The 27,762-nt window shown below is 35.0% G+C and overlaps 2 protein-coding genes across 2 annotated transcripts; one reads left to right on the forward strand and one right to left on the reverse strand.

Moving 5' to 3' along the window:
- Nucleotides 1-63: 63 nt before the first annotated feature.
- On the forward strand, nt 64-22,981 carry LOC139862227 (agamous-like MADS-box protein FUL-L). Its single transcript, XM_071850794.1, has 8 exons — nt 64-432; nt 21,015-21,093; nt 21,180-21,244; nt 21,474-21,573; nt 21,656-21,697; nt 21,831-21,872; nt 22,047-22,159; nt 22,546-22,981. The coding sequence occupies exons 1-8, from the start codon at nt 248-250 to the stop codon at nt 22,649-22,651; spliced, it is 732 nt and encodes a 243-aa protein (XP_071706895.1). The 5' UTR covers nt 64-247; the 3' UTR covers nt 22,652-22,981.
- Nucleotides 22,927-27,414, reverse strand: LOC139862228 (ultraviolet-B receptor UVR8). The gene is made up of 9 exons (XM_071850795.1): nt 27,233-27,414; nt 26,515-26,788; nt 25,751-25,944; nt 25,496-25,543; nt 25,320-25,392; nt 25,053-25,224; nt 24,014-24,445; nt 23,743-23,934; nt 22,927-23,271 (listed from the first exon to the last, which is right to left on the reverse strand). Exons 2-9 carry the CDS (start codon nt 26,765-26,767, stop codon nt 23,235-23,237), a joined length of 1,401 nt encoding a protein of 466 aa, XP_071706896.1. The 5' UTR covers nt 26,768-26,788; nt 27,233-27,414; the 3' UTR covers nt 22,927-23,234.
- Between the last annotated feature and the right edge of the window lie 348 nt (nt 27,415-27,762).

Consider the following 27,762-nt stretch of genomic DNA (forward strand, 5'->3'; position numbering starts at 1 on the left):
ATTATAATACGTTTAATAAAAATAGTAAGAAATCAGAATTATATGGTTCGATATAATATTAAGCATACACCAATATAGAAACAAGCTACAGAAAAACATCCTCCTGTGTGTCCTCGTCATATATCTTCTTCTTCTACCTATAAAATCTAAATCTACTTCTTCTTTTTTTATTTTATTTTAGTTTTAAATTAAAAGCTGGTTCCTTTTAGGGTTTTCTTTCAATAAAGAAAATCAAAATTAAAAAAAAATGGGTAGAGGAAGAGTTCAGTTGAAGAGGATCGAAAACAAGATTAGCAGACAAGTAACATTCTCAAAAAGAAGAACAGGTTTACTTAAGAAAGCTCATGAGATCTCTGTCTTGTGTGATGCTGACGTGGCACTTATTGTCTTCTCTACTAAAGGCAAACTCTTTGAGTACTCTACTCACTCCAGGTTCTTCTTCTTCTTCATTAACTTTAATTCTTACAAATTATTCAAATCAAACTTTACTTAATTTATCAGAACTATATAATAATTATGAATATGAATATGTTCAAGATTTTAAGCTCCCTTTTTTGGATTTTACTTTATTCTTTAACAGAATCTTGTAAATCTTGCAAACCCTAAATCCAAGATTACCTTTTTTTTGTGGGTCAAAGTTCGTACCATCTGATCTTGTGTGTTTTGGGGTTTTATTTTTATATCTAATTAATTAATTAAATTAATAAATTAATTTGTTTTCCTGACAAAATTTATTTTAATTTATCAAAATTCCCCCTGGTTTCTTCATGCATCCATTTTTATATAGGTTAAACATACATTAATATTTTACTAAATATGTAGCCTGAAGATTATTAAGTAATTAAATATATACTGTATAATATATGTTCTTTTTCTGGGTGAAGTAGTGTAGCACTGTTTTATTTGATTTGATGGAGATTATTAAAAAATTAATTAATATCTGGAAAAGTTAATTAATAAATACTGTAATAAACTAGTTGAAGACCAAAGGAAAGCATGTCTTATGTATACATGTTGGAACTTGAGAGTTTTATTGAGCTGTGTGACACTGCTTAAATTAACTACAGTAATTGTTACAGCCTTAACATTATCGTACGTACTAAGTTTCTTTAAACTGATGATCAAGATAAATTCAGGAAACATCAGCTTTAATTGTTCGTACATAAGCGACACGATTAAAGACAACCTAGTACTCACAAGTTTTCAAATTTACACTCAAATACTTACTAACAATCAATTAATTAATAAAAAATAAAAGTATTGTAATACACCCATATACTACGGAGTACTAATTTTTACTCGAATTGAAAAAATAGAACTTGTGTTATGGTGATGTCTAAACGGATAATTTCAAATAGAATTTTTCCTGTTTAGACTACTCGAGAAGTTGAATATCTTTTACTTAAATCGGCCAATAAGTTAGTGCATATGTGGATGTTGGGTGCAGTGTGGCTAGCTTGGTCCATGACTCATTGTGTTATTTTGGGCGATTAATTACTTACCCTTATTGGCTTATTTTCGTCTGTTCATTGGGTGGACTTCGGTCCATATAGGCTCGATAACAAGAGTTAACTATCTTGCGCAATTAAGATGTGATTGTGCAGATAGGCAAAACCACGCCCTTTTATCGAAATTGACAGACTAAATGAAGATGAAATTTTGTGTGGAGAACTTTAATTTTCATCAAAAAAAGAATTAATCGAATGTTAAGTTAATAAAGGTAAGTATCAAAATCAAATAAGCAGATGGTCAATATTTGCTCTAAAGTATGCTTTCCCAGATTGGAACTAATTATTTCACTTGCAGATGTCCTTAAAAAAGTACACATGCCATTTTTGTCAGTTTCATTTTCAAATTAAGAGCAAGACACACAAAAACAATATATGAGTGAATTTGCTTAATTTAGGTACTAAATCATTGATGTGCTTTCTTTTAAGACTGAATTCTAAAATTCAATTAAGGTTAATATACCTTTTTATATTAGGGTTTCTAGGAAAATTTTTGGAAAGTAATTTGTAGAGTACATTTTTCAAAATAATAACTTATTAATGTTAGGTTATAAAAAAAAACTTGAATTTACATAGGAAATTAGTTGAGATTAATTGAATATTAAGTGAAGTGACATAAAAAATAAACACAATGATATTGACTCAATCAGCAGAGGACATTAAAAACTGGTTTTTGTCCTAGGATCCTTCTTGTATGAGCCATGAGGTCTTTTTGCCAGGAGTGGCTCAAGCTACCAACAGTCAATTAATTGCACACTCTTAGATTTACATAATATATAACTTGCCTATTTTAATATTAGATTTCAGAAAGGGATACACTGCACATTTTGTGCAGTCTGTTATATATATATATATATATATATATATATATATATATATATATATATATATATATATATATATATATATATATATATATATATATATATTTCTTTGAAGTATCCATATCTAGCTATAACAAATTAAAAGTAATAGCAATTTGTACATGAGGATAAAATAATAGAACTGGTCAGAGACGGAGCTAGGATTGTACGTGGTTGGTGTACGAAGTAGTAATGAAATATATTGTGTGATAAAAATTTAATTTTATAAAAGTATGATTGAGTACTAACATAAAAGAATATATTAAGTTATCTTTTAATATAAATGCCCCGATAAACAACTACAGTAATTTATAGATAAAAAGAAGAATTTGTTTAAGAATTTAATTTTCGTAATGATAAAAATCTAATTACATTTAGTTCCTTACATTAACTTTTGATGAATATGAATGATTATTAATAAATAAACGTATTATAACAAAAATTGGTGTAAATTTTAATGCTTCCAACATACAAGTATAAATGAATTAAAAAAATAAAGTATATACGCTATCAATTACTAAAATTACTATAGTGCCCAAAGTGCACGGTAAATTCATGTTCTCAAAATTGATACATATATAGTACAGTAATAATTTAATTAATATGCCTATTTAAATATTGAATCTAGTGTCAGCGCTCGAATTCAACTCAAATTTTTAATAAATGAATACCAACTAATTAAGTTAAAAAGTAGTTGAAAAAATAGATAAGGTAAAGTCTCAACCTCAAGACCATTGCTTCAGTCACATTGACCCCAACCATATGAGCTATGATGAAATATATTATCAAATCTTCATGTATATACCCTTGGGTTTTGAGTGGGCCGGGTCAAATGACCCCATAACCTAATGCATAGTTACGCCACCGGAGTTGGCCGCTTCAAGGATTTGATGATGAAGACACCTAAGCCATTACTCTAATCAAGCTGATGTAGAAGGATTAGATATCGTATTTCTCACGCAGTTTGTCGATCAAACCAACGATTCTCCTCTCAAAATCGATATACGATTCTGTTACTACATCTTTCTTTTCTTCTGCTTCCCCTTAGAACCATGACACCTTATTAAGTTCCATTGGTTGGTTTCAATAAAACAATGACCTTGTTGCTTGAACTTGAAGGTCATAAAGGTGCATAGACCATAGTTGTTCGGTTAATTACAATTCGAAGAGACTGAAAAGTCTCTTCATTGTACACTCACATGAAGTTATAGAAAATCAGGTGCCTCAACAATATTGTGGCCTATAGACGTTGGTGCAAGTTTTAAAGTGACTTCAGCATTTGTTTATTTCATGTGCTCAAAAACTAATTAATTAAGGCCACAAATTATGTGTTCAAAAACTATTTTTAGTATTAAATTTTCAAGTGACTTTATGAATCATCTGATCTAACAGTACCTAAATAAATAAATAAAAAATCCCGGCCTTACAGAACCAGAAATTTAACTTAAGTTGTTCTTAATCAAACATGAATCCCAAGTGACTGAGTGAGCTGAAATTCAATACTAAAAATAGAATTACTAATACCATGCATGCATACATTTAATTCAAAACTTTCCCTTGTAGTTATATTTTATTTTATATCATCGTTGATGTAGATGAGGCCCTCATGGAATCATATTATTTTCTTCAGAGGTATTCGCTGCATGTTGATAAGATCATTCGCAATAGTGATTATGACGTGAAGTTGTTTTGGGTTTTCCGTTTAGTGAGATGACTCTGACGTATGACAATGTCGTTATCTTTAAAGAGCGTAGTGATAAAGGTTATCAGGAGAATTGCAAAAAGAGTTTAGGTGACTGTGACATGACAATATTATTTTTTTTAAAGCGTAGTGGTAAAGGTTATGTGGAGAGTTACAAAAAGAATTACAGTGATTTGCTAAAAAGAATTACGACATCTCGTCCTTAAATGGAAACGACGCCCCATTGGGAACGCCGTAGCCTCGTAGGCGTTCTTTTTGTGCCACGTAAAATACGGCGCTCCTTTTCGACACCCATTAGAGATGGTTTAAGTGATTACAAATTCACCGGCTATCAAGTTTGGGCAAAACACAAATTTATAAGTTATATGAAGTACATTCTATTTTCTATTTTAGTTGAATTAAACTTGGATATATTTGGAACTATTTATATCATATTCATTTACAGAGAGGGAGTTTAAAAAGTGTTTGGTAGATCACATGTGGAGTTTTTTCACCAAAATACATAAAATTATGTATCTAAAATACTTTTTCATTTGACCTCAAAAGATTAATATAATTTACAAATTTAATTCACATAAGGAAACTAAACATAATGATATAAAAAATATATGATGCTAAACATACACATAAGATAGTAATAGACATGTACAAATCTTTTCACAACTATACTTATATTCTAACACACCCACGCAGTTCTAGCAAGAGAAACCTATTCACATGAAGTCATCAAACCTATTCACATGAAGGAGATTGAGTTAGGGCTTCCTTTTGTTGTTCTTCTTCACAAAAAGCTCTTTTCTTTCTTTACGCCATCTTTAATACATACACAAGAGGAACAAAATTATGATAAATTTTGCTCGAGCAAATGACATTAATCTTCCCCTGCCCCCTTCCCCGATCTAAATCGAGCCATGCATGATTGCACATTAATCCCAAAAATTAATTTAAACCTGGTACTCAAGAAAGGTGATGCATCTTCTTATTCTAAAGCAGTTTTCTGCATTTCTACATTTTTTGTTTAAAAGATGGAGTTCGGTTCAGCAAGCAACTTATCTTAATTCAAAATATGGCAAGTTAATACATCTTAATATTTAACTTAAAAATATTGGGTGTTACAGCTCTACCCCTGTTATTTCGTTCGTGTCCTCATGAACCATTCGACAATACATCATCAACCATTATTCGAGCTCTCAAGTAAACTAAGAACCCTTTCTAAATCGTCACTATGACACTATACCTTTAGCAAGGATACAATCGTATTTCTCAACGACTTCGTATTTTGATCCATGATCCTTTTTATCAACATATCTTAATTTGTCATCAACTTCAATCTCGGGTAGCGACATGTACGTCGCTTCATCGACTAATAATTTCTTTAGTTATGACATGTGAAACGTGTCATGGATTATATTTAGCTCCTCAGGTACAACCAATCTGTACATCACTTTTTCCCACTCAAACCACAATTTCAGATCACCCTATATACGTTGAACTTAACTTTCCCCGCTTACGAAAGTCTATAATCCCCTTCCAGGGTGAGACATTAAGCATTACCTTAACTCCCGTTTGAAACTCTATTTGTCTCCTCTGTTTATCCGCATATGACTTCTTTCTATCTTAGGCCATTCTTTCATGAATTTGATCTATCTTTTCTGTCGTTTGGAGCACCACATCTGCACTCTGTTTTTCTTGCTGGTCTACTTTGCCATACACACTGGAGTCACAATTTCTTGTGTACAACATCATGGCGGCATTACATTTGATGGAATAATAGCTTTTATTATAAGAAAGTTTAAGGTAAAAATCAATAACTTAGCTCTGATACCAACTTAAAATTCCAAAAAAATTGACACTGAAAGCGGCACTTTCTTAATCGAAAGCCGCGCTTTCGACCAACCTAAAGAATCTCTCCTTGACTAAAAGAGAAGGCGAAGCTTTTCATAGGAAGGCGACACCTTCTCTCAAGAGCAACACTTTCTCTTGACTAGGGATGGCAATGGATCGAATATGGATCGGGTGAGGCCGTATCCATATTCATATCCGTTTAGTTTTTGTTCGTCCATATCCATATCTATATCCGTTTAATTTTAATTCATCCACCCATATCCACATCCAATGGATTAAGCGAGTTAATGAATATCCATTGGATATTGAAAACTGTTATAATATTTCCAAATATTTGATTAAAATAAAAACGTAATATAACAAAAACTCATATAATGTGGCATAATTAAAATCTATCCATAAGAACGTGTAATCTTTGTCGAAGATATAACATAATTTGTTAAACTTACTACTAAAAACAGACTATGACAAATTAAAATATGTAGTTTGTATGTTTATTTAATTAGATTTGCATGTTTTAGTGTAATATAGCATGGTTAGTTCATTATATGATTTCAAGAAAAATATATGTGTAATCGTAAATGTATTTGTAATAGTAAATGTGTTTGCATATATCTATATTTATGTATTTATATATGTATTTCGGGTGTAAATGAATATATCCATGAGTGAAACTTTTTCATCCATATCCATATCCGTATCCATTTAGTTTCATCCATATCCATTTATATCATCCATATCCATTATAAATCGGGTGAATCAGATGAATATCCAGTGGATCGGGTGGCCATTGTCATCCCTACTCTTGACTATCTTGAACTTTCACTAAACTAAAAATGTAAATAAAACAAACAAATAATAGAGGTTGAAGATGGCAATTGGCAATAATGTTTAGATGGTTATGATGGGGTATTTGGGCAAACAGATTATTGTAGAAACAGATTATTGTAGAAAGGAGAGTATTGTGTGTATGTGTGTGTGTATGTCTAAGGTGTAAGGATTGGTTTCTTGCAAGTGTGTAATATGATTCTCGATTATGGCTGGTGAAATTGGTAAAGGGTTTGGTTGAATGTTGTGAGTGTTTGTATGTGTTTCCTTGGTGTTTTTTCTCAACTTTCAACTCACACACACACTTAATGAAATGGTTTGTGCTTTGATATATCTAACCGGCTCGGTAAAATGAACAACATCACATGATGGTGTCTTATAGACACTCATATCCATGAATAAAGTGTTCATTTGTGTTTTCTTTGATTTGTGGATTAAAATATGGTATTTTTCCGTATTGACGGGTTAGTCAATATGGTTGGTCGTTGAGGATGCATATATATTTCTTTTACAATGCATATCATTTATTGGTGAGGATTGGTCAAGAATAAATTACTCATCTATATCCATGTCCTCGGGGTTTGAAAAGATGTGAAAAATATACAGAGTGTCTGTAAACATTTGAACACCTAAAAGTTTTGCATTTGAAAAACATACTCCCTATTAATATATATATATATATATATATATATATATATATATATATATATATATATATATATATATATATATATATATATATATATATATATATATATATATGCATATATTTGTAATATGTTAAGGGTGACTTTTCATTTGGGAAACATCTTTAGAAGATCGGGTTGTATACTGAATTGTACACAAGCCATCTTTAAAGTCCGAGTTGTATACCTAAGTGTATATAGGTCATTTTTTTTAACGTCTATACAAGTCTTTTTGTGAATACTTTTTTGAGAAGATCGATCTGTTTGTATCTGGAATAATGAGTTGGTAGTAAAAAGATTTAGCGCGAAAGCATTATCATGAAGGCCGGGTCTAGAACCATTATGTTCAAGAACCAGCATATTAACTCAATTTTATACACTAACTAATAGTTAGAACTCAATTTAATGTGAGTTGTTTTATCAAAAAGTCATCCTTTACTAGCCACCTTGTTCTCTTACAAAAAGCGGTGTGTCACTATAAATTGAAACATGCTTCTAACCACCCTTCACCACTCCATTCTGTTTGATATATTAAAGCACAAGCCATTTCATTAAGTTTGTGTGTAATAGAGAGCTGCTAGTTGAGATAAAACACCAAGGAAGAACACATACAAATACTCTTAACATTCAACCAATCCATTTTTCTGATTCACTACCCATAACAGAAAACGATACTACACACTTGTAAGAAATCAATCTTTACACACTAGACACACACACACACACACACAATATTCTCCATTTTACAATAATTCCTTTCCCCAAACACCTTATCATAACCACCATTTTTGATCACCATCTACAACCTCTCTTATTTGTGTGTTTTATTTGCATTTCCTAGTTTAGTTAAAGTTCAAGAGAGTCGTGAGAATGATTGAAATCTAACGATTATCGTAAGTGTGTAATTTCTCTCAAATCTATGTTCCCATCTCAATACCCAATCTTTTTCAAAATTCGAATTCAGACTCCACCATCTTCCCACCTAACAACCTATCAATGGCTGCCATTGATTGTTTTTCGGTTGCGACTAACCTTCATAACAACGATATTTCCTTCTCTAAGTTGGGTGGATTGAGACGTTTGTCCTCTCATGTTCTGTTTCCGGTTCGATCCACGGCCATTGATTGCCGAGGCATGTCGTCTCCTAGAAGAGGTACTTCTGACTCTTCGGGCTCTTTTAGTTGCAAGATCTATGTTGGAAGGTGATGACTGAAATCTACTTATAAAATAACTATCAAAATACTTAACAATTATTACACAAAATCGGGCGACTAAACCAGTTCGCATAGAAATTAGTAAGTAAAAGACCACTTTGTTCCACAGAAAGTAGTTAATTAAGACTTTAAAAACTAATAATTATCCTAAGTAAATGTGGGTTTTGATTTGAACTTTAAGTAAACTAAATTAAGTGCGAAAAGTAATTAACGAAATAACCAGATGAGGAGAAATAGTGTCCATTTTAATGTTCAATAAATAACAAGGACTGCTCTTTTATAATTAAACCCGTTATTAAAGGTATAAGTAAACAGTTTATCTACATCTCACAAAATCAATAAATTAAGATCTAATGATTCAAGTAACTCGCACTAATCTTATTCATAGATTTTTATCATATTTAATTAATGAGACTCTTTCTTGGTCAAACTATCATAAATCTCGATTTATTAAGATCACTCAAAATAGCCTACACAATTGTGATATTAGACTACCCATTCAACTATCACCTACACTCACATGCAAGTGTCTAGATCACTAAGTGTTGAAGTATAAGCTATGCACATTGATAAATTCGCATAAACCAATTTATAAACTTATATAATTGAATTAAGTAAATAGATAGTCACAATACTGAATCCTTTCGAAAGAACACAATTAATTAAGCATAATAACCTCAATAATCAAAATATAGAACAATCCCAATTCAAATGTCTGAACACACAAGGGTTTTAGCCTTGCATAATTAAAGGTAGATCAAACAAACAATTGTAAACAATAAAGTTCATAGTGATATCACAAAAACTAATAAAAATTAACGTACCTCTGGATTTGGAAAGAATGATGTTGAAACCCTAAAATTTGCCCAATTTCTCTCCAGAATGTGTCTCCTTAAATGGCCAAAACCTCCTCCTATTTATAGATTTTTCCTGACTTTGAGCCAAAGAAATAGGGTGTTGCGTCGCATCTGTAAGGATGTGCTGCATCTGTAAGGATGCGCCGCATCCCCTTCCGTGTAATGAACCCATGCGCCGCATCCCTCTTGATGCGCCGCATCTCATTTTTTCTGTTACTAAATAGGATGTTTGTAGTGTAATGATGTGCCGCTTATGAGGAGCATGCGTCACATCTGCTGTTGTTTTTACTTTTCCCTCATTTAACACATTTGTAGCTGAATCCTTCACTTATATCAACCATGTTGCTCTCCTTTAATGTTCTTCACTCACGAACATCATTCTAATCAATTAACCATCATATGTCTTCAAATTCCTTGACAAATGAACCAAAGTAGGAACTGATAACGTGGATAAAATGTGCATAAAAGGCACGTTATGAGAAGGATCGAGAAATGTACGCGTTAAATGCTTTACAGTGCTTTCGGGAAAGTAGGTGTAATTTTCGAGATTATGTTCTGGTTATACCCGTCGATACTCTTTTGTGACTTATGTGTCTTCGAAGTCTACCCAGGCTGTTGTAACCAATCTGAACGGCTCTAAAAATTTTGGTCGTTCAATCTATGTTGGATGGCCCAAGAGAAAAGATAACGGTTCTATAATCGGTCAGCGTCATACGTTTCTTCCTAAACATAAGTATCCAAATCTTATTCATGTTGATTCTGTGGATACTTGTTTAAATCGGTCAGTTATAGTGGCTGATATGGCTCCGATGGATATGAGTAAGCTGAGATCCTTTTTGTTGAGTTTTCATATCTTTGTGGCTCACACAAGTTTTTTAGGGACTTATGATTGTTTGTTGGTTTGTGGAAATGACGATGATGTCAATAAGTTACTTAATCCAGGTGCGGGAATTGAACGGTTTCCTGTGATTTCTCTTTTATTGTCTAAGGAAAACCGGTTCTTTAGGTTCGTTTGGATCGAGATTACTGGTGTCCTGATTCGACATGCTTCGTAGGATAATACAAGGGAGATTGCTCGTTTGTGCGGAGAGGTTGTCTCGGTGGCAAATCCGTCCATCTCCTTCAACAATAACTGTCGCGTTCATTGATTCAACTGTCGTGAAGCATATTCACTAGCTAATTGACAATTGTGTTGGAGAATTCGGATGAGTGTAGTAACACTCTGATTTAGGTTAACGAAGTTAATGATGCTTTTGTCATGGAACGAGTGATCAGAGATGGTGTTACCGTGAATTGAACTGGTTCGTTGAACCGTGCGTTAATGAAAGATGGTTAGGAGGCTGTTGGGTTTGATAAAAAAGTTGCTCATGATGGTATTGTAGGTTCTCATGTTGTTTACATCAATATGGAACTTATAAATATGGTCTTTACGCTAAGAGGTTGGTTCAACATCAGGCAGATAACGTGAATGCAAATTCGCTTGATGTGTCCATGGTTCAAGTTGATCGGATTGGTGGTGTAAAGAAGAGGGCTTCGTCTTCCTTTCAAATTCATGTCGATGAAAGGGATTTGTTGGATCCTTCTGTATTGGTTAATTCACAAGTCACAGAGTTTCTCGAGACTTTTTGTCATGGTTCGGAGTGCTTATGCAAGGGTGATTCATGTGCCCTTTTTCTCATGATAATTGGAATAAGGGTGAGACTTCGTCTTTTGTTGTTAGTGATATTAAAGGTGATTTGAAGGATGGATCTGGTATTGTTAATGTTGATTCTGAGTTTCATTTCGAAAGCTTTTGTGCCCCTATTGATATTAGCTCCCCTTCGTTGAAATGTGGTAAAGTGTTTCGCTGCGAGTTATATACTACGATTAACGAAGTTGTTACTTGTTCGGGTGGTAATGGTCTTACATCCCAATATTAGGCGTCTGTGAAGATCATGAACGATGAATATGGCCAATCTAATTTGGTTAACGAGCAGGGTATTGTCAAAGGTGGTCCTATTAATGGGTCTAAAATCGGTAAGCCTAAAGGTTCAAAGATTAAGTCAAAGAAAACAAATGTGGTATTGTAGGTATTGTACATTCTCATGTGGTATTTTAGGTTCTCCTGTGGTTTACTCTAATCATTATGGAACTTATAAAGATGGTCTTTACGCTAAGAGTTTGGTTCAACGTCGGTCAGAAAATGTGGATGCTAATTTGCTTGATGTGTTCGTGGTTCAAGTTGATGAGATTGGTAGTGTGCAGAAGAGGGCTTCGTTTTCCATTCAAATTCATGTTGACAAAAGGGCTTCGTTGGATCCTTCTGTACTGGTTAATTCACAAGTCACATAGTTGCTCGAGCCTTTTCTCATGGTTCGGAGTGCTTATGCAAGGGTGATTCATGTGCCTTTTTTCTCGTGACAATTGGAATAAGGGTGAGACATCGTCTGTTGTCATTAGTGATATTGAAGGTGAGTTGAAGGATGGATCTGGTATTGTTAATGTTGAGTCTGAGTGCATTTCGGAAGCTTTTGTGCCCCTATTGATATTAGCTCACATTCGTTAAAATGTGGTAAAGTGTTTCGCTTCGAGTTATCGACTACGATTCACGAAGTTGTTGTTCTGGTGCTAATGGTCTTACAGCCCAACATGAGGTTTTCGTGAAGATCATGACCGATAACACACCCAATCTAATCTGGTTAATGGGTCGAGTATTGTCAAAGATGATCATATTAATGGGTCTAAAGTCGGTAGGCCCAAAGTTTCGAAGATGAAGTCTAAGAAAAAAAATGTGGTAAGTAGTACCTCTTTACAACTGAGGGATGATGATGATGATGATGTTGCTGCAGGTTTACAGAAAAAGTTCATCATTGATCCCGTTGTAGTGGAAGATGGTTCCTCGTTCGGTGTCAGTGGGGTTAAGGGTCCATCGGATGAGTCCAACCTAGGTTCTCCTACTAGATTCACTTACAAATCCAGAGGGAAAAAAAAAGGTTACATACAAGTAACTTGAGGGTAAGTATCCGTGGCCCATCATCAAGGATAAGGGTAAGGATGTCTCTTCCGATGCGGCAAAGGACGGTGGTCGTTCATTCTCGATATGTTGTGTTTGGTTATGGTGCTTCATATTTTTCGCTTTGTGGTTTAGTTGTTGTGGTGCTTATTTTGCTTTACTTTGTGTGGTAGCTTTTGATTAGTTGTGTTTTTCGTTGTACGTTTCATTTTCATTTGGTTGTTTCTTTGGTTAGGGTAAGGTTCGGTGTTAAATAGTGTGGTTTTTTGTTTATAGGTTTTCTCGCTCTGAGGCTCGTTGGTTTTTTCCTTGTATTATTTCGCTTGACTCTTTCATTTGTTTTTTTTTTTTTTTTTTTTTGATGAAAGGGTCGTTTGTTTTATATAAGTTTTCGTCTTTTTAGCCATAGAAAAATAAAAAATAACCATTTGGTTCTGTTTGTTGTATTTCTTAACATTTACTCCCCTAATCTAACTATTTATACATATACTAATTTAAGTAAATCGAACCCCCTTGATAGAGTGATTTGATTGGTAGATATATCGGGTTACACTGTAGAAACCGTATTATGCTTTTCACCCAACACGTTTCCCCGTCATACATTCACATTTGCATTGTTAAAATCAAACATGGTGACTTATTTGTCTTTATTACATATATTATATGATATACATATTAAACATTAGATGTTATGAGTAAATATTAAATAAATACACCGAGGCATTTGCCTGAGTGGTATCGCGGTGGTGTTTAACACCCTCGCCGGGTAAGAGGTTCAGGGTTCGAACCTGGCTTCTGAATGACCAAATTAAACATGGACTGAAATAGGCTCCATTGAGGTCAGCCCAAAGGGAAGGTTTTACCGACCCGATCCGGGACTAAGGTCCGGCCCGTCTGCCCCTCGGGATGGTTTAAGGGTTCGGATCCCTGTGATCGTGGTTCGGGTTTCCTGCCCGAACGTGTGTGTGTGTGTGTGCAAATGATGACTAGGCTTCGGTCCGGACTGATGCAATCTTGCCGTTCAAAAAAAAATATTAAATAAATACAGTATGATATAAATATAAATATATCAATAAACATAAACATCAATTAATTATAATGCAAAGTTATAGTATGCAACATACTAAAAGTAATTTATTGCTATATTTGTATTATAATTATAATACAAAGTAATTAATATGCAACATATTAAAAGTAATTCTTTTTTTTAATTTGTAATTATTTAAAATATGTATAACGTTTGAATTTTTTCAACATTTAATTTACATAATATTTTAAGTTTTTCCAACCGCAAAACCCTAAGAGATGTCATTAATACAAATTAAATCATGTGAATTTGATTTGCGCAGCGAAATGCGGGTTCACAATACTAATTTGATATCAATTTTCATATTTAATTTAGATCTAAGCACGAAATATCCGATTACATTTGGTATCAGAGCATAAAGGATCAATTCCTTGGGATCCATTAGCTTGATTCGTGCTTTGAAATGTGTTTAAGTTCTTATAATAGAATTTTAGTGAGTTTCACTTTTGTTGATCGAACATGGATCATAAGATTCGATGTTGTTTTGATTCTGTTAAAGGGTTGTTTAACATCATATGATGTTCTAGAATCAAGTGAACACACAAGAGCATCTTACAACCTTGAATCCACATCACTCCCCAACATTTCATTACCAAAACAATGCATTCACCTTATTTTACCACAAAACCGCCACTATCACCATCGTAAACCACCACTTCACCACCGTGAACCACTACCTTCAACCTTGTTATGTTTAGTTGGTTAACTATTTCTTTTTTCTTGCCATTTTAGTTTAAGAAAGTTGTATGAAGATCAAATACAATGTGGCAATAAGTTATGAAAAGAAATAGTTATTTGTTCTTCTAACTTTTATCCTGTGTTTTCATTTTACCTTCTATTTCCACAACATGTAGTGATCTAGCAAGAATGATATAAAGTTATCATTGTTCATTCACAGTTGTTTGTATGAGCCAATCATACTAAAATACAGATATGTTCAAAAGGTGTACGTTTAGAAGGGACTCCCCGAACCTTTGTTTCCTTTAAATATCCATCAGACTCACCCCGGTAAAGTCGGATGCCGAAAAATTACCTTCATCGGGTCCCCTAAAGAGTAACTATCATCTCACTCCCTCGAGAGTTGTAAATTCTTGTCGCAAGTGGGGATCGAACCTATGCCAATTTTAAGTTCAAGTTTCTACATGATGGGTCTCGGCGTCAAAGGTACCATCTACCACTGAGATATTGCTAAATTGGTTACCAAACTATAGTTGCAATCCAATAAAAAAATTTCCTTTCAAACTCCTTTCGATAGAGTTGGAGAACTTTGTTATCGTCAATAAAAGTTTTGTAAACAAATAATAGTCGTGCTAGATCGTTTTTAACGTTTAACCGAAATGAAATTGGAAAACAAGGGATAAAAAATAAAGATGAACAAGCAAGAGCCGAACAAGTTCTTTAACCAAGTGTTCGCTACATCATTACATCATTCTAAGTAGTGTTATGAAATTTACACGACCCTAAACTAGAACATGTGATTGTGGTATCGTCAATCATAACACCACGAACAAAAAAGGATAATCACAAGCATAAACGATAAACATAAAGCTTAAACGACACAAAAATTTAATTTCGTTATATCCCACTCCACACGGAGAATGGTTTAGTCCACGGTCGCATACCAGAGATTCTTTTTTAATATCGTGCACACATTACAATGGGGCTATGGTTACAATTTATCGAGGAAGCATTAAACCTAAAACATTTAGGTATCCTAAATTAGTTTACTTATTCATAAGAAAACTTGTCCTTAAAGCAAAAGGCATTTTATTTTTTTGAAAAGCAAGATAGTATATATTTAAAACTCGAAGGATACATCAGTGGCATGGTTACATTTACAATTATTTTTTACCGTACATCATACTACTCAACTATTAGCAAGAGAGACATTAAGCCCGTCAACTATATATGAGCAAATTTGAATAAAATCAATTGTAGTTAACCAATTCCGGTCCTAGTTAAATTTAAGTCGCAATAGAAACTCAAATTAAGAAGCCATTGGTGCCATTCAATCGCCAACTTTTTTAGCTCTCTTCGATAACCACTCGAAACTTTCTATTTGAACTTCATTGAAGATGTCCACACTTGTAATTTTGCAGCTATTGCTAAAGACTTTTTGATTTCGAGTTTTCCAAATTAAGTACCGGCTAACCCATTTTACCGATTGCCATGCCTTGCTCCATACTTCATTCCTATTGAAGAACTAAATAAGGCAAAAGAATCCCTACGACTTGTTCACCAAGTGAAGCATTGTTCACCAAGTCAACCATTGTTCCTTTGATCAAATTTTTCACACCTTCAACAATCTCCCACTTAAAGACTTGAGTAAACTCTTCACTACTTAACAATCTCCCAATTGAAGATTTTAAACAAACTCGAACATCAATCTCCATTCTAACCAAGAACGTCAAACAACCATTATACCACCAATCAAATATGGGACGTGCAAACTCAACATCGCTGGAAGATCAGACTTTCGATACAAAGTCTTCAATACTACTTGTTGGAACTTGAAACATTAACCGCCTGAACCATCAACGTTTTTCAAACACCCATAGCAACCCCCGATCTCCTCTCCGCTAGGACTTTTGATACCGTCGAAATCAAACAACTGAATTACCTTGCACTTCCACTTACAGAAGGAAGTCTTTTGACACCAAAACCGCTAAGCTTCAACCCGATCTTAAGTTACTAAATTTAGTCATCTCGGTTTCTTGCACCACAATCTTCTTACACAAGAAGATCAATTGAAGTATGCAAAACTTCAATTACAAGATTCTTTCATGAGTAGGGATGAGCAAATGTACCAAAAAACCGAAATCGAACCGAAACTGTACCGGTACCGAAATACCGTACCGATGGTATTCGGTATCGGTATCGGTTCTTAGTTTACGCAAAAATTGGTTTCGGTACCATACGGTTCGGTACCCGTTCGGTACCGGTATTCCCAATATGAAAACCGAAACACATATTTTTTAGTTTCTTACACGTTTAACTACCTAATGTCCGGACATCTAATGAGACCTTGATTCCACTAAGATTTTTTTATGGTGCCTCTAATATAAACAAAATAAAATTCATGTGTAGTTTATATAACTGGATACATGGGAACATGAGTAGTCTATCTCAATATTTATGTGATTATATCCATATAATTCATATATGAATTCAAATACAGAACGAACATAGTTTGTTATAAAAGGATGACTAAACTTTTCATTTATGACTATCGACAAACATAGTGTGTCAAGATTTACTGAAATAATGCGTACAATGCATTCAAAGGCAGCAGCTCAATATATTCACATCACAATGAAGAATTCAAGCATGTGTTATCTAATTTGATTGGGCCGATTGAATAATGACTCACTAATAACTGCGTGAACAAAACTATATTTCTATACGGAGCTTATTTTAATATAAACAAAAGAATAAGGTACAAACCGGTATTGGTACCGAAAAACTGGTACCGATACCGGTACCAAACCGGTACCAATACCGTTAATTCGGTACGGTATCAGGAAGGAGTTTAATCATTTTTCGGTATCGGTACTATACGGTACGGTACCGGTTCGGTACGGTATTGGTACTGATACCATCCCTAACTTTATCATGAGACAACACCGTCTCACCAGTCACTCTAGATACGCTGCCAAACCAATGCCAATGATCACTCTTACATAATTCCCGTCTATCTATAATTTTTCTTCCCAACAATCGAAAAACCCCAATAGACGACACCTTGTAAACTATTCATCAAGGCTCCAGTGAGAACGCAGTTCAGAACCTTGAAATCTACACTTGTGAACTCTACCGCTTTCACGCTGGTACACTCACCCACCTAATAGCTATGAATTTTGCGAACACATCTTCTCATTCTCAAGCACGCTCCCACTGTACGAGTAAGAAATAAATGGCGACTAACTTAGAAAAAACTTGATTCATAGCACCGGTCAGTTGCAAATCTCTTTGCCATTCTAGGGTATTTTTTCAGCATCCGAGTACCCAGTGTTATTCGGAATCTACGCACTAATCTGGTGGTTACTGGAGACCCATGTTGCATAAGCGTATCCATAACTCCCGCTAGTCATCAAACTCCTACTAGCTTGATACTTCCGTCAGTTGCCAAACTTACACTGAGTTCCCAACACCCTCTAGAAAGCTCAAGTTTCAGGAATTACGAGATTATCCACTTTCTTCATCACCTAAAGATTCTTAATCGGTTACCCTGAAGAAAACTCGTTTACTTTGTTATACCATTGTCAACTAAACATAAAGCACCAGTTGAACGCGTCTTATCCAAAAACTTCAGAACAATTTCTTCAGTGAGAAAAGCTCACCCTGCCCATATATTCCAAATACCCTGGAATATTCGGCCAAATACATTGGTCGACCCGTTCAATAATTCGATGTTGGACTTTGGTTTGCAATCTAACAAATCTCCCCTCAAACTCAAGTCCAACTGGGCCTTCCCTCCAAAGATAGTCTAGATCCAACCTTCTTTAGTACTTCCACAACCTCAGTAGTCACAACCTGACTGGGACCACATCAAGTAGACTTACGATACAAGGCTCCAAGATCGAATCATCTACTAAGGGTGCACAACCGTGTGCGCTGAACAAGCGGTTGCGCTAAACGTCAAGATTATGTAAATGTCACGTAGCGTTATCTACACATCCAGACTACAACCGCGAGTATCCAAACTTCCACGATAACTTCCACTATCGATTTCCAAACGAATGTCCCAATGTTTGTTACCTTATCGCCCAAACCTAAGAGAAACCACCTCCTAAGCACACATTTGTACATTTCTTCCCCATATTCGATGTATGACTTTGGTTTGCACCATAACAAACCTACCCTCAAACCCAGTCTGTATGTGCCTTCCCTCCAACGATAGTTCAGACCGAACATTCACCGCTTCCAAATGGAACTCTCGCCTTTAGAAATACGTGTCTGGCACCTCTAGTAAAAATTTAAAACAGATCTAACTGTTAATGAAGTTGTTACAATTTTTCTCCTCCGGCTGCACAATAATATCCAATTTTTGATAGTTCATCATTCCCTCGAACGGGATCGCGAAGAATAGTAACTTAGATTCGACACCCGGATCTCCCACGAAAATATTTCCGCAACAAAACCCTTCGATTCGATCATTGACCCTGTTGACTGATCTCATGATCTCGATCCTTGTGGCAAAAAGAAACCCTATACCCGTCGTTTATTTTCTTGATGATAACCGAATCATCAACTCATCGAAATATGCTTTCAATCTGTCATTGTTTCCCGATCTTCTAACCTTGAAGCTCTGATACAACTTGTTAGAAAATTTGTAGGACCCCAAACAAGAACATGTGATTGGGTCAATCACAACACCCATGAACAACAAACGGATAATCACGAGCATAAACGATAAAACGTAAAGCATAAGCGACAAAAAGATTTAACTTGGTTATATTTCTACTCCACGCGTATAAGGGTTTAGTCTACGGGCGCAAACTAGTACTTTTTCTTTATTATTGTGCACACATTACAATGAGGCTATGGGTTACAATTTATAGAGGAAGCATTAAAACAAAAACATTTAGGTTTACTAAATTAGTTTACTTGTTCCATAAGCAAACTTGTCCTTCAAGCAAAAGGCATTCCATAAACATCAATTACTTTCTCCATACTTCATTCCTACTAGAAGAACCAAATAAGGCAACAGAATTCATACGATTTATCCACCAAGTCAAGCCTTGTTCACCAAGTCAACCCTTGTTCCTTTAATAAAATTCTTCACACCTTCAACAATCTCTCACTTAAAGATTTTGAGCAAAGTCTTCACTACTCAACAAGTAGCTCTCTTGAACCTTAGCTAAACTAGGAAATGGAAACAAACAATAAAATAAATATAATGATGGTGGATGACGGTGGTTGGTGGTGTGGTGGTGTAAGGGACAAAGATTTGGTGTTGCTTTTGAGTTAGAGAGTTGGTGAGGTTCTTAGTGTTAATTTCAAGCACACACACTTTTGTGATTCAGTTTATGTAGTAATATCAAAACCGGAAACATAGGTTGCGGAGGGTGGTTGGATTTGAATAAGGGGATGGCATGAAAGAATGGAGTGAAGCATGCTTGTGTAAGAAAAATAAGGTGACTCGAGATGATGGTTCTTTAAATAAACAATTCAAAGTTGGACGTCATCATGCGGAGGCACCGGGTGTTCTTCTTAGATTTTTTGTCTGTCAACGGTATCTCGTCTACAGTCGGGTTAGATACCTTTGTCGTTTTTAGATTTTTCACGAGTCTGTCAAGAACTACTTAGTAGAAAGGTTCACTGATCACTTACAAAAATCTGAAAGATGGGCACCTGTCCTGGAAAACGAAGTACGCATTTTATGCCTTATTCAAGGGACACAAATCTCACCAACTAAATATAAATTTTTAACACCTTTTGTAACAAAGTATTGCTCCATTCCTGGGTAAAGTAAGCGATGACGTAAAAGAAAAAAAAAACGTTGTACAAAAGGACGTCATTAAGCAAAATATGTAGATAAAAAAGGTTTTCTTTATCTATTTATTAAATATTTATCGTTTTCTTCTAGTCTCGAACTATCACGATTTCGTCGTTGTAAAAGTATTAAACTTTAGGGTTAAGTTATTAGTTTAGTATATCCCTGACTCATCTGTAGGTTTAGAGTTTTCTAAGTTTTCTACGTAGTCTACAAGTATTATCAATAACACATACTCCGTAATTAATAAGCTACATGGTTCTAATTTACTGATGCAGTAATAATAAACTAATAATATCGGAGTAATGAATTGTTTAATTGCCACAGATAGTTCATTGTATATTTTCGTTCGGAATTATCTTTAGAAATTACATTTTCTTTCTTTTAAGATATAAATATAAAAACTGATCATCATTGTAGGATCGTGTAAACAGGATTAAACGATCAAGACTTCAATATCGAGTGCTGAATAACTCGATATTGGGTTTTATATCAAAACAATCAATCAAACAATGATCTAAGCGTGTTATGTAGACTTTAGAATGTATTAGATCGAACCACACAAGTGCTAGAACGTCTGGATGTCGGATACAAAGGTTGGAAGGGTTTAGAGTTCGTAACCCTAACGATGAACCCGAGATAAACATTAAATACTACCAGCATTTGCAACCGTGCGGTTGCACACTGAACCCGTACGGATGCATTATGTATCCGTGCGGTTGCACAAACAGTGCGTAAATTAACATTAAACGTATATTAACTCGTATACTATTACACACCGCATATTACCACAACGTAACGCTTATAATAAACTTGGGACTAACATCATGCACCAACAATCATCGTTTACAATTTGTATCTTAGCAACAGCAATAGTGTTCAAGGAGATTGTACACAGATTCTTACATTTGTTTACTTGTAACATGAAACATGCAGTATGGAGACAATTTTGGAGAGGTACGAAAGGTATTCTTATGCTGATAAATTGCTTACTGCTCCTGAAATCGAGACACAGGTATATTAACGAATAATACTATTACAAACTGCCATTATAATTACTTGATCATCATATACAAGCTTTATCCAACAAATTGTTTACAGGCAAGCTGGACTCTTGAATCTTCAAAGCTTAAAACAAAGATTGAAGTTCTTGAAAAGAACATAAGGTACATTTGCTTTTGTAAAATCTTATAATGATAGTGTATAAGTTGTTAAGTATGCGTTACTGTTTATGGTGGTGATATATCCATCAACATTTTTACTATATCTACCATATATTATGCATTAACATGTTGTACCGTAGAATATGTTAATGAATAATTATGGTAAATGTAGTAAATTTAGATATATCGTTTATAGTACAGATTATGTATTAATTACTTTCACAAAATGTAGGCACTACGTTGGGGAAGATCTGGACCAATTAAACCTTAGAGAGCTTCAAAATGTGGAGCACCAACTCGATACAGCTCTTAAGCGAATACGCACAAAAAAAGTAACTAATAAAAAATATTTGTTTTCTAGTATGTATGATTAAGTAGATAACTTATTAATCTTTATACTATTTATTTATACAGAACCAGGTCATGCATGAGTCCATCTCTGAGCTCCATAAAAAGGTAAACCTATAATATCTAATGCTCTCAAACATCTTTAACGGAATCAAAAAATGGAAGTTATCTACGAAAAAGTGCATGTAGAATAAGACCCTAACTACACGAATATGCGTTGATGCACTGTGTTTGATTACAGGAGAAGGCATTGCAAGAACGAAACAACTCACTTTCCAAAAAGGTAATTATGTTTAATAAAGTTACCGAATAGGTGATTTGTATCATCACAAAGATAGATTTCGATAAAGTAACAATCTTTTAGTAGCAGATGTATAAAGTAACAATCTTTTAGTAGCAGATGTGCAATGTATGTTAAGATAATAATGTGTTTGCTAACTGTTTGAACTGGACACAGTTAAAAGAGAATGAGAAGAACATTGAACAACAAGATACAAGGTTACAGTTACCTCAGCCTACACCATTACAACATAATCAGCCCCATTCAGTTCCTTCTTATGCAACCAGCAGGTACCATCTCTTTGTTTCTTTTAGTCCATATCGAGTCAGTAATTGACTTTGACCAAAAGGGCCATTGGCCCAACGGCCACTGACCTTGAGGTCATGGGTTCGTGTCCTGCTTAAGACATTATTCATGTAAAATAAAACGCTTGTGCGCTATGCTCAGTGGTGTCCCGGATATCTGGGTTTCAGAGGTTGCGACACGTCCTGCATTCAAACATTATGAGGGTTTTACCAGTTTGCCGCGTTACCTTATGGGTGCAGGTCCTTTGGTTTCTTCTCGACACGTGGCACATATATGATTGGGTGATTGACTTCACACCTGGTGGTCCGTTAATGACTCCTAAACCGCTGTTAAAAAAAATTTGACTTTGACTACTTTTGACTTATTGTAGTGGACCATTCATCGGAGCAGCAATGAGAGAAGAAGAGTTAGGTCAAGCTCATCAAGTATCAGCCACGATGTTGCCGTTGTGGATGATCCGTCACATTAACCAATAAGAACTTGATCGCTAGCCATCGGGTGTGTTTATAGTGTTGTCAAGTTTGAACTTCTGCAACTATTATATGTTTGATTGCTGTTACCATAAGACCTTATCATGCAATTCTATCATTCTAGATGTTCCAATCCGTACCTCCGCATTTCAGGAAACGCACCCACGACGGCATAAACGATGATAATAATGTCAAATTGTCAGTTGAAGACTTTTTTATATGGAATATGTAAGTTAATATACATTTCAAGCCTGGCTTGTATGAATACAAATAACAAAGCAAATGCTCATTAGATTTGGATGCATATTATTACTAATCAGATTTTGCAAGTATTTACAAATCTGATGTTATAATATTAGATGTCTATGTCTATTACATAATCTACATATATCATCACCCTAAATGAATATAGCAGATGGTTCTGCATAATTCTTAGAGACGCAAATGCTGCACAATGTTACAATACAACATTAAGGACTAACAAATAACATAAAGACATCACATTTTATATATCATCTAAATTCACAATATGTTGGATCATGCCAATGAGTTTACGGCATATAATATAAGCGTCTTTTTCTGGGCGAATCTAATAGTCGCAAATTCCACAATCAAGGGGACGTTCCCTGCAATGGTCAGAAAAATGGTTCAGGAAAAGACGTTTATTCTTAGACCACAACTTACGCAGCGTTAAATTTCAATGTGCATGTGAGTTGACAAAATTTAATGCCCATAACGCCTGCTATGGGGCGTTAAATTTGACATTTTCGAGGCATTAGTTACATACGTAGCGCACAATGTCGAATTTTAACACCCAATCAAATTGTGACACCTCATTTCCACCCTACTTATTTATTTTTTCAAATCAACATCCAATCATATTTTACCAGATCACCCATAACCCTTTTGACTCAAATTTAACACCCAAATTTGACATTCACCATAACACAACTTCAAAATTTGAAACTAACACGTCACAGATTTTTTTTCCTTTCAAAAAGTGCAATTTTTTACTCCACGGTCAAAAAGCTTCAAGGTAACGTGCGGTCTTAGGTTAACTTTGATAATTAGTAAATAAGAGCATAACATATATATACCTTAACCTCTCACAAAGGCGCGCCAATGCATCAGAACCAGTTCGATAAGCAACATCTTCAATCAAAGCAGCATTTCGTGGTGTCACACAGTCTGCAAGCCTAAACTCACACAACTCCTTTAACGAACATGCGTCAGTCAGTACGGCAGAATGACCTCCACCGGCAGCCAGCTTCCTTACTTCACCGACACACCTGTTTTCAAATACGCTTCTATCAGAATGCAGTTTCAAGGTCAAACATTCAAGTCAAAGGAGAGAGGAACGTTAAATACCAGTCAACTGGAGATGGATACCAAGCGTAAGTGCACTTCTGATTAGCCGCTTGCCCGTAGCTATTATAACCCCATCCATGGATCCTACCATCTTGTGTTGAGATCAGTGTGTGAGAATGACCACACGCAACGTGTTTCACGCCATACGGAAGGACCAATACCGGCATGTTACGGAACATGGTTCCGGAGTCACTAGCCACACATGAAAAGACACCTGTCTGTGGCCCGAGTCCGAGTTGACCATAATGACCGCCACCCCATGCGTATAGAGCTCCTTTTGTAGTCACGGCACACGTATGCACACCACCTGATGCCACATCTTTCACAAATATCCCGTCGAGTGAAACCACACGTCGAGGTATCAGCTCTTTGTCCTCCGATTGAACAGAATAGTGTCCTAATTGGCCCATGCTTCCCAACCCCCATGTGTAGCTGCAATAAATAAGATGCAGAGTAACGATAATTGGTGTTTGCAAGGTTGTAAAAGTCTCGAGTCGGGGACGAGTCGGTCGGGATCTTAAAGGGACGAGTCGGGGACGAGTCGAGCGTTGACCAACGTGATAAATAAATTCAGTATATGTATATTACACATATATATATCAAACACTAAAGCATAAATATCTCAAACATAGACATATGATACAAAATAACTTTGTTTGACCGACCCAGACCCGACATTCATCCGACTTTTTAGCGTTAAACGACTTTCACCCGACTTTTTAGCGTTGACCGACTTTTAAGCAAGTCGTTACGGGCTAGTCCCCAAACCGACTTTTACAACAGTGGGTGTTAGACATTTTGTTTTGAGAGTGATTATATTAATATTCTGTGTTCAACCTGATTACTCTATATCTAACAGTCACTTTCATAACAAATGCCTAACAGCCCGTAAGAAAAAGTAGCAATAGTTAACGAAAAATTGGTAGGTTTTGATCAAATCATGACTAGATGCGAGGTTGCCTTGATGATCGTCAAGCAATTACCGCTTGTGTCTAGAACCTATCTTCGTCAACAAAAGGTCCAATTTTTAAACACTTACACCTCTCCATTTTCCGATACGGCTGCCGAGTGGTACTCGCCACACGAGACTTGAGTAATCTTTACAAGCTCGGGGGCTTCATCAAGAAACTTAGCATATGCACTTATAACACGAGCCTTTTGAAGCCCTTGACAAGTAACACCTCTCCCGAGCTGGCCGTATTCATTGTAGCCTAGTTTATCATAGTGTAATTACGTTCACATATATAACCATTACAAGTATTACGTAAAATGCTAGTAGCAGTTTAAAAGTACGATGCATTTATACCCCAAGCTTGCAGTAGACCATCCTCGGATAGTGCCACAGCATGCACAGCGCCACATGATACTTGACGAATAACCTAAAACGTTTACATGCAAAATTATGGAGTATTATAATATGGCATTTGTGTTCTTTAAGATTTTGTGTTTTTAAAAATTTGTAATAATTACGAATATTCTTACCGTATCAGGAGAAAACGCTCCCCAGAATACACGAGGATGGTTAGATCCCTGAAACAGATTACGGGCATACAAAATATAATGTATAGAGATTGATTGAGTTTTCAAACTATTGTATTTATTTACTTATTTTTTGTTTCATATTGATCATTATCATTGCTGATATGCAACAGTTATTAATTTCTTATACATAAACTGAAAAGACCCGATATGCAATTTTACTTTAATGAAATGTCATGAACATGGTTTAACATAGACCTGATTTTGTCCCCAAACCCAAAGTCTTCTAGTGGAAACAGTTTCATCGTTTTCACGTGGCTCTGCAATAGCGGCGGTACAATATGCTCCGCAAGACACGGATATCACACGGTCATTTTGCAATAGTTTCACTTTCTTAGGAAGTTTTCTACTCGTTTCGGTTCCATCCCCCAACTGACCAAACTCATTTGCTCCTGACCAATCACGTGACGCTAGTTATGACAACTTAACGTTAAAGATACATAAACATGCTACCAAAACAAAGTAACGACAATTCAATATCTAACCTATAATTTCTTTATTTACAACGATGATTATCACGAGACAATATATTTTTGGACTTTTCTAATGACAGCCCTGAGGGTTGTCTTTAAGGAATGCGGACATGCATCAATGGTTTGTACATTGAAAATAACTACCACATTCTGAAAATAACTACCCTCAACCAACCCAATTTACCACTAGTTTATGCATAAATTTAATTCTTAATGACAGCCCTTAGTGTTGTCATTAGAAAAAGGATTGTTCTATGCCACTGTGGCATACGTTAAGATGAATTTAATAAACTCGAAATTTTCTAAAATATTAACGTTATCATTTAATACGCATTAATTCAATCTAATAGTTACCTTTTACATGTATGTATTAATATTAATGTATTGGTTATAAATTCTGATATTTTGGGACATTTCGAGTTTATTGTTTGTACCTTAACGATAATCCGTTACTTTATAATACTATAAATAAGGAAGGAGGAATCTAACCCCAAGTAAAGAGGGACCCATCAGAGGCCACGGCTGCGGTATGCTCACGCCCACAAGCCATATCTAACCACCGTGCATTAGCGCCAGCTGGACAGCCGAAAAGGTCTGGTGGAAGCTGTTTTGGGATCCTCAAGTTCTGTTCCTGGCATTTTCGACCCGTTTGACCAGACTGATTATAACCCCAAACATAAAGTGCACTTTTGGTTGGGGCAAGCACTGGGCGAGTTTCTCCAAATATTTCATCAATGGCCATTTAACCCCAACCCCAATTAACCTAATCATAAACACAAATAAGTATTAAGTATCCACTTTCATTGTAAAATCAAGAATTAACCAAATTTTCACTAATTACACCCTGAATAACCATGTTTTACCATTTTCTTTTCAATTTCAACAGACCCAAAACCATATAAATGATAAAAATCTAAACCCAGAAATTAGTACTTGAAAAGGATCAATCATCCACAAAAAAATCGAATTTTGTTTTTAGAAATGCAAAAGATGGAAAATTTAATGTTTCCTTCAATAGCAATTAAACTAATTTTGGAAATTAATTGCATGTTGATGGTAATTCATAATGAGAAATTAAAGAGCTTGGAATCAATTTACCTTGGGTTTCTCAAATTGTTGTTGACCCAGAATGAATTTGAAAAAAAGAAGCAATTTAAATGCGTAAAATGCAGGCTATATAATTAAAGAAAGAAAGAAATGAAATTACCTTTGACCGGAGAAAATAGAAATAAATGTGGATAAGATTTGATATTTGGAAGAAATAAAGAGATATTTATATAATTGGGTTATCGTTGAAACTCGGAGGACCGTGTGGGATGATGGATTCGGTGGTGGTGGTGTTGTTGCTGATCGGAAAAATTGCGTGCCGTTCGACTATAAAAAATCTTCTAGACCCTCTGGGTTTGCCTCAATTTTATAATTTACCCCCACATAATTTCATGTCAACCCCACATAATAGTTGCTTAAAAAAGGTTTTTAAAAAAGTTTATGAATAACATAACAATTGTTATAATTCAGTAGGCTTATAACTACCTTTAGTGGTTCTTTACTGTAGAAGGTATATAGAGATAGAGATACTGTAAAACGGAGAAAACAAAGGTTGAACAAAAGGTATGAGTAATTGGTTTTTTATTTATAGAAAAATGTACAATGAGAGTTTGGTGGCATTTGGAATCTAGAGAGAAAGTGTTTTTGTTAACCAAAAAATACATACAATAAACTCTAACTCAACACACC

Source organism: Rutidosis leptorrhynchoides, chromosome 8 (genome assembly GCF_046630445.1).
Source record: "Rutidosis leptorrhynchoides isolate AG116_Rl617_1_P2 chromosome 8, CSIRO_AGI_Rlap_v1, whole genome shotgun sequence".
NCBI classification, from domain to species: domain Eukaryota; kingdom Viridiplantae; phylum Streptophyta; class Magnoliopsida; order Asterales; family Asteraceae; genus Rutidosis; species Rutidosis leptorrhynchoides.

Bases quoted from the DNA above. Each gene is read 5' to 3' on its own strand.
- LOC139862227 (XM_071850794.1), top strand. From the start codon at position 248: ATGGGTAGAGGAAGAGTTCAGTTGAAGAGGATCGAAAACAAGATTAGC. The intron at 21,094-21,179 runs GTATATTAACGA...AATTGTTTACAG, and splicing joins CTCCTGAAATCGAGACACAG to GCAAGCTGGACTCTTGAATC. The intron at 21,873-22,046 runs GTAATTATGTTT...AACTGGACACAG, and splicing joins ACAACTCACTTTCCAAAAAG to TTAAAAGAGAATGAGAAGAA.
- LOC139862228 (XM_071850795.1), bottom strand. From the start codon at position 26,767: ATGGCCATTGATGAAATATTTGGAGAAACTCGCCCAGTGCTTGCCCCA. The intron at 24,446-25,052 runs GTAAGTGTTTAA...TATTTATTGCAG, and splicing joins GTATCGGAAAATGGAGAGGT to CTACACATGGGGGTTGGGAA. The intron at 23,272-23,742 runs GTATATATATGT...TGACCATTGCAG, and splicing joins CGCCTTTGTGAGAGGTTAAG to GGAACGTCCCCTTGATTGTG.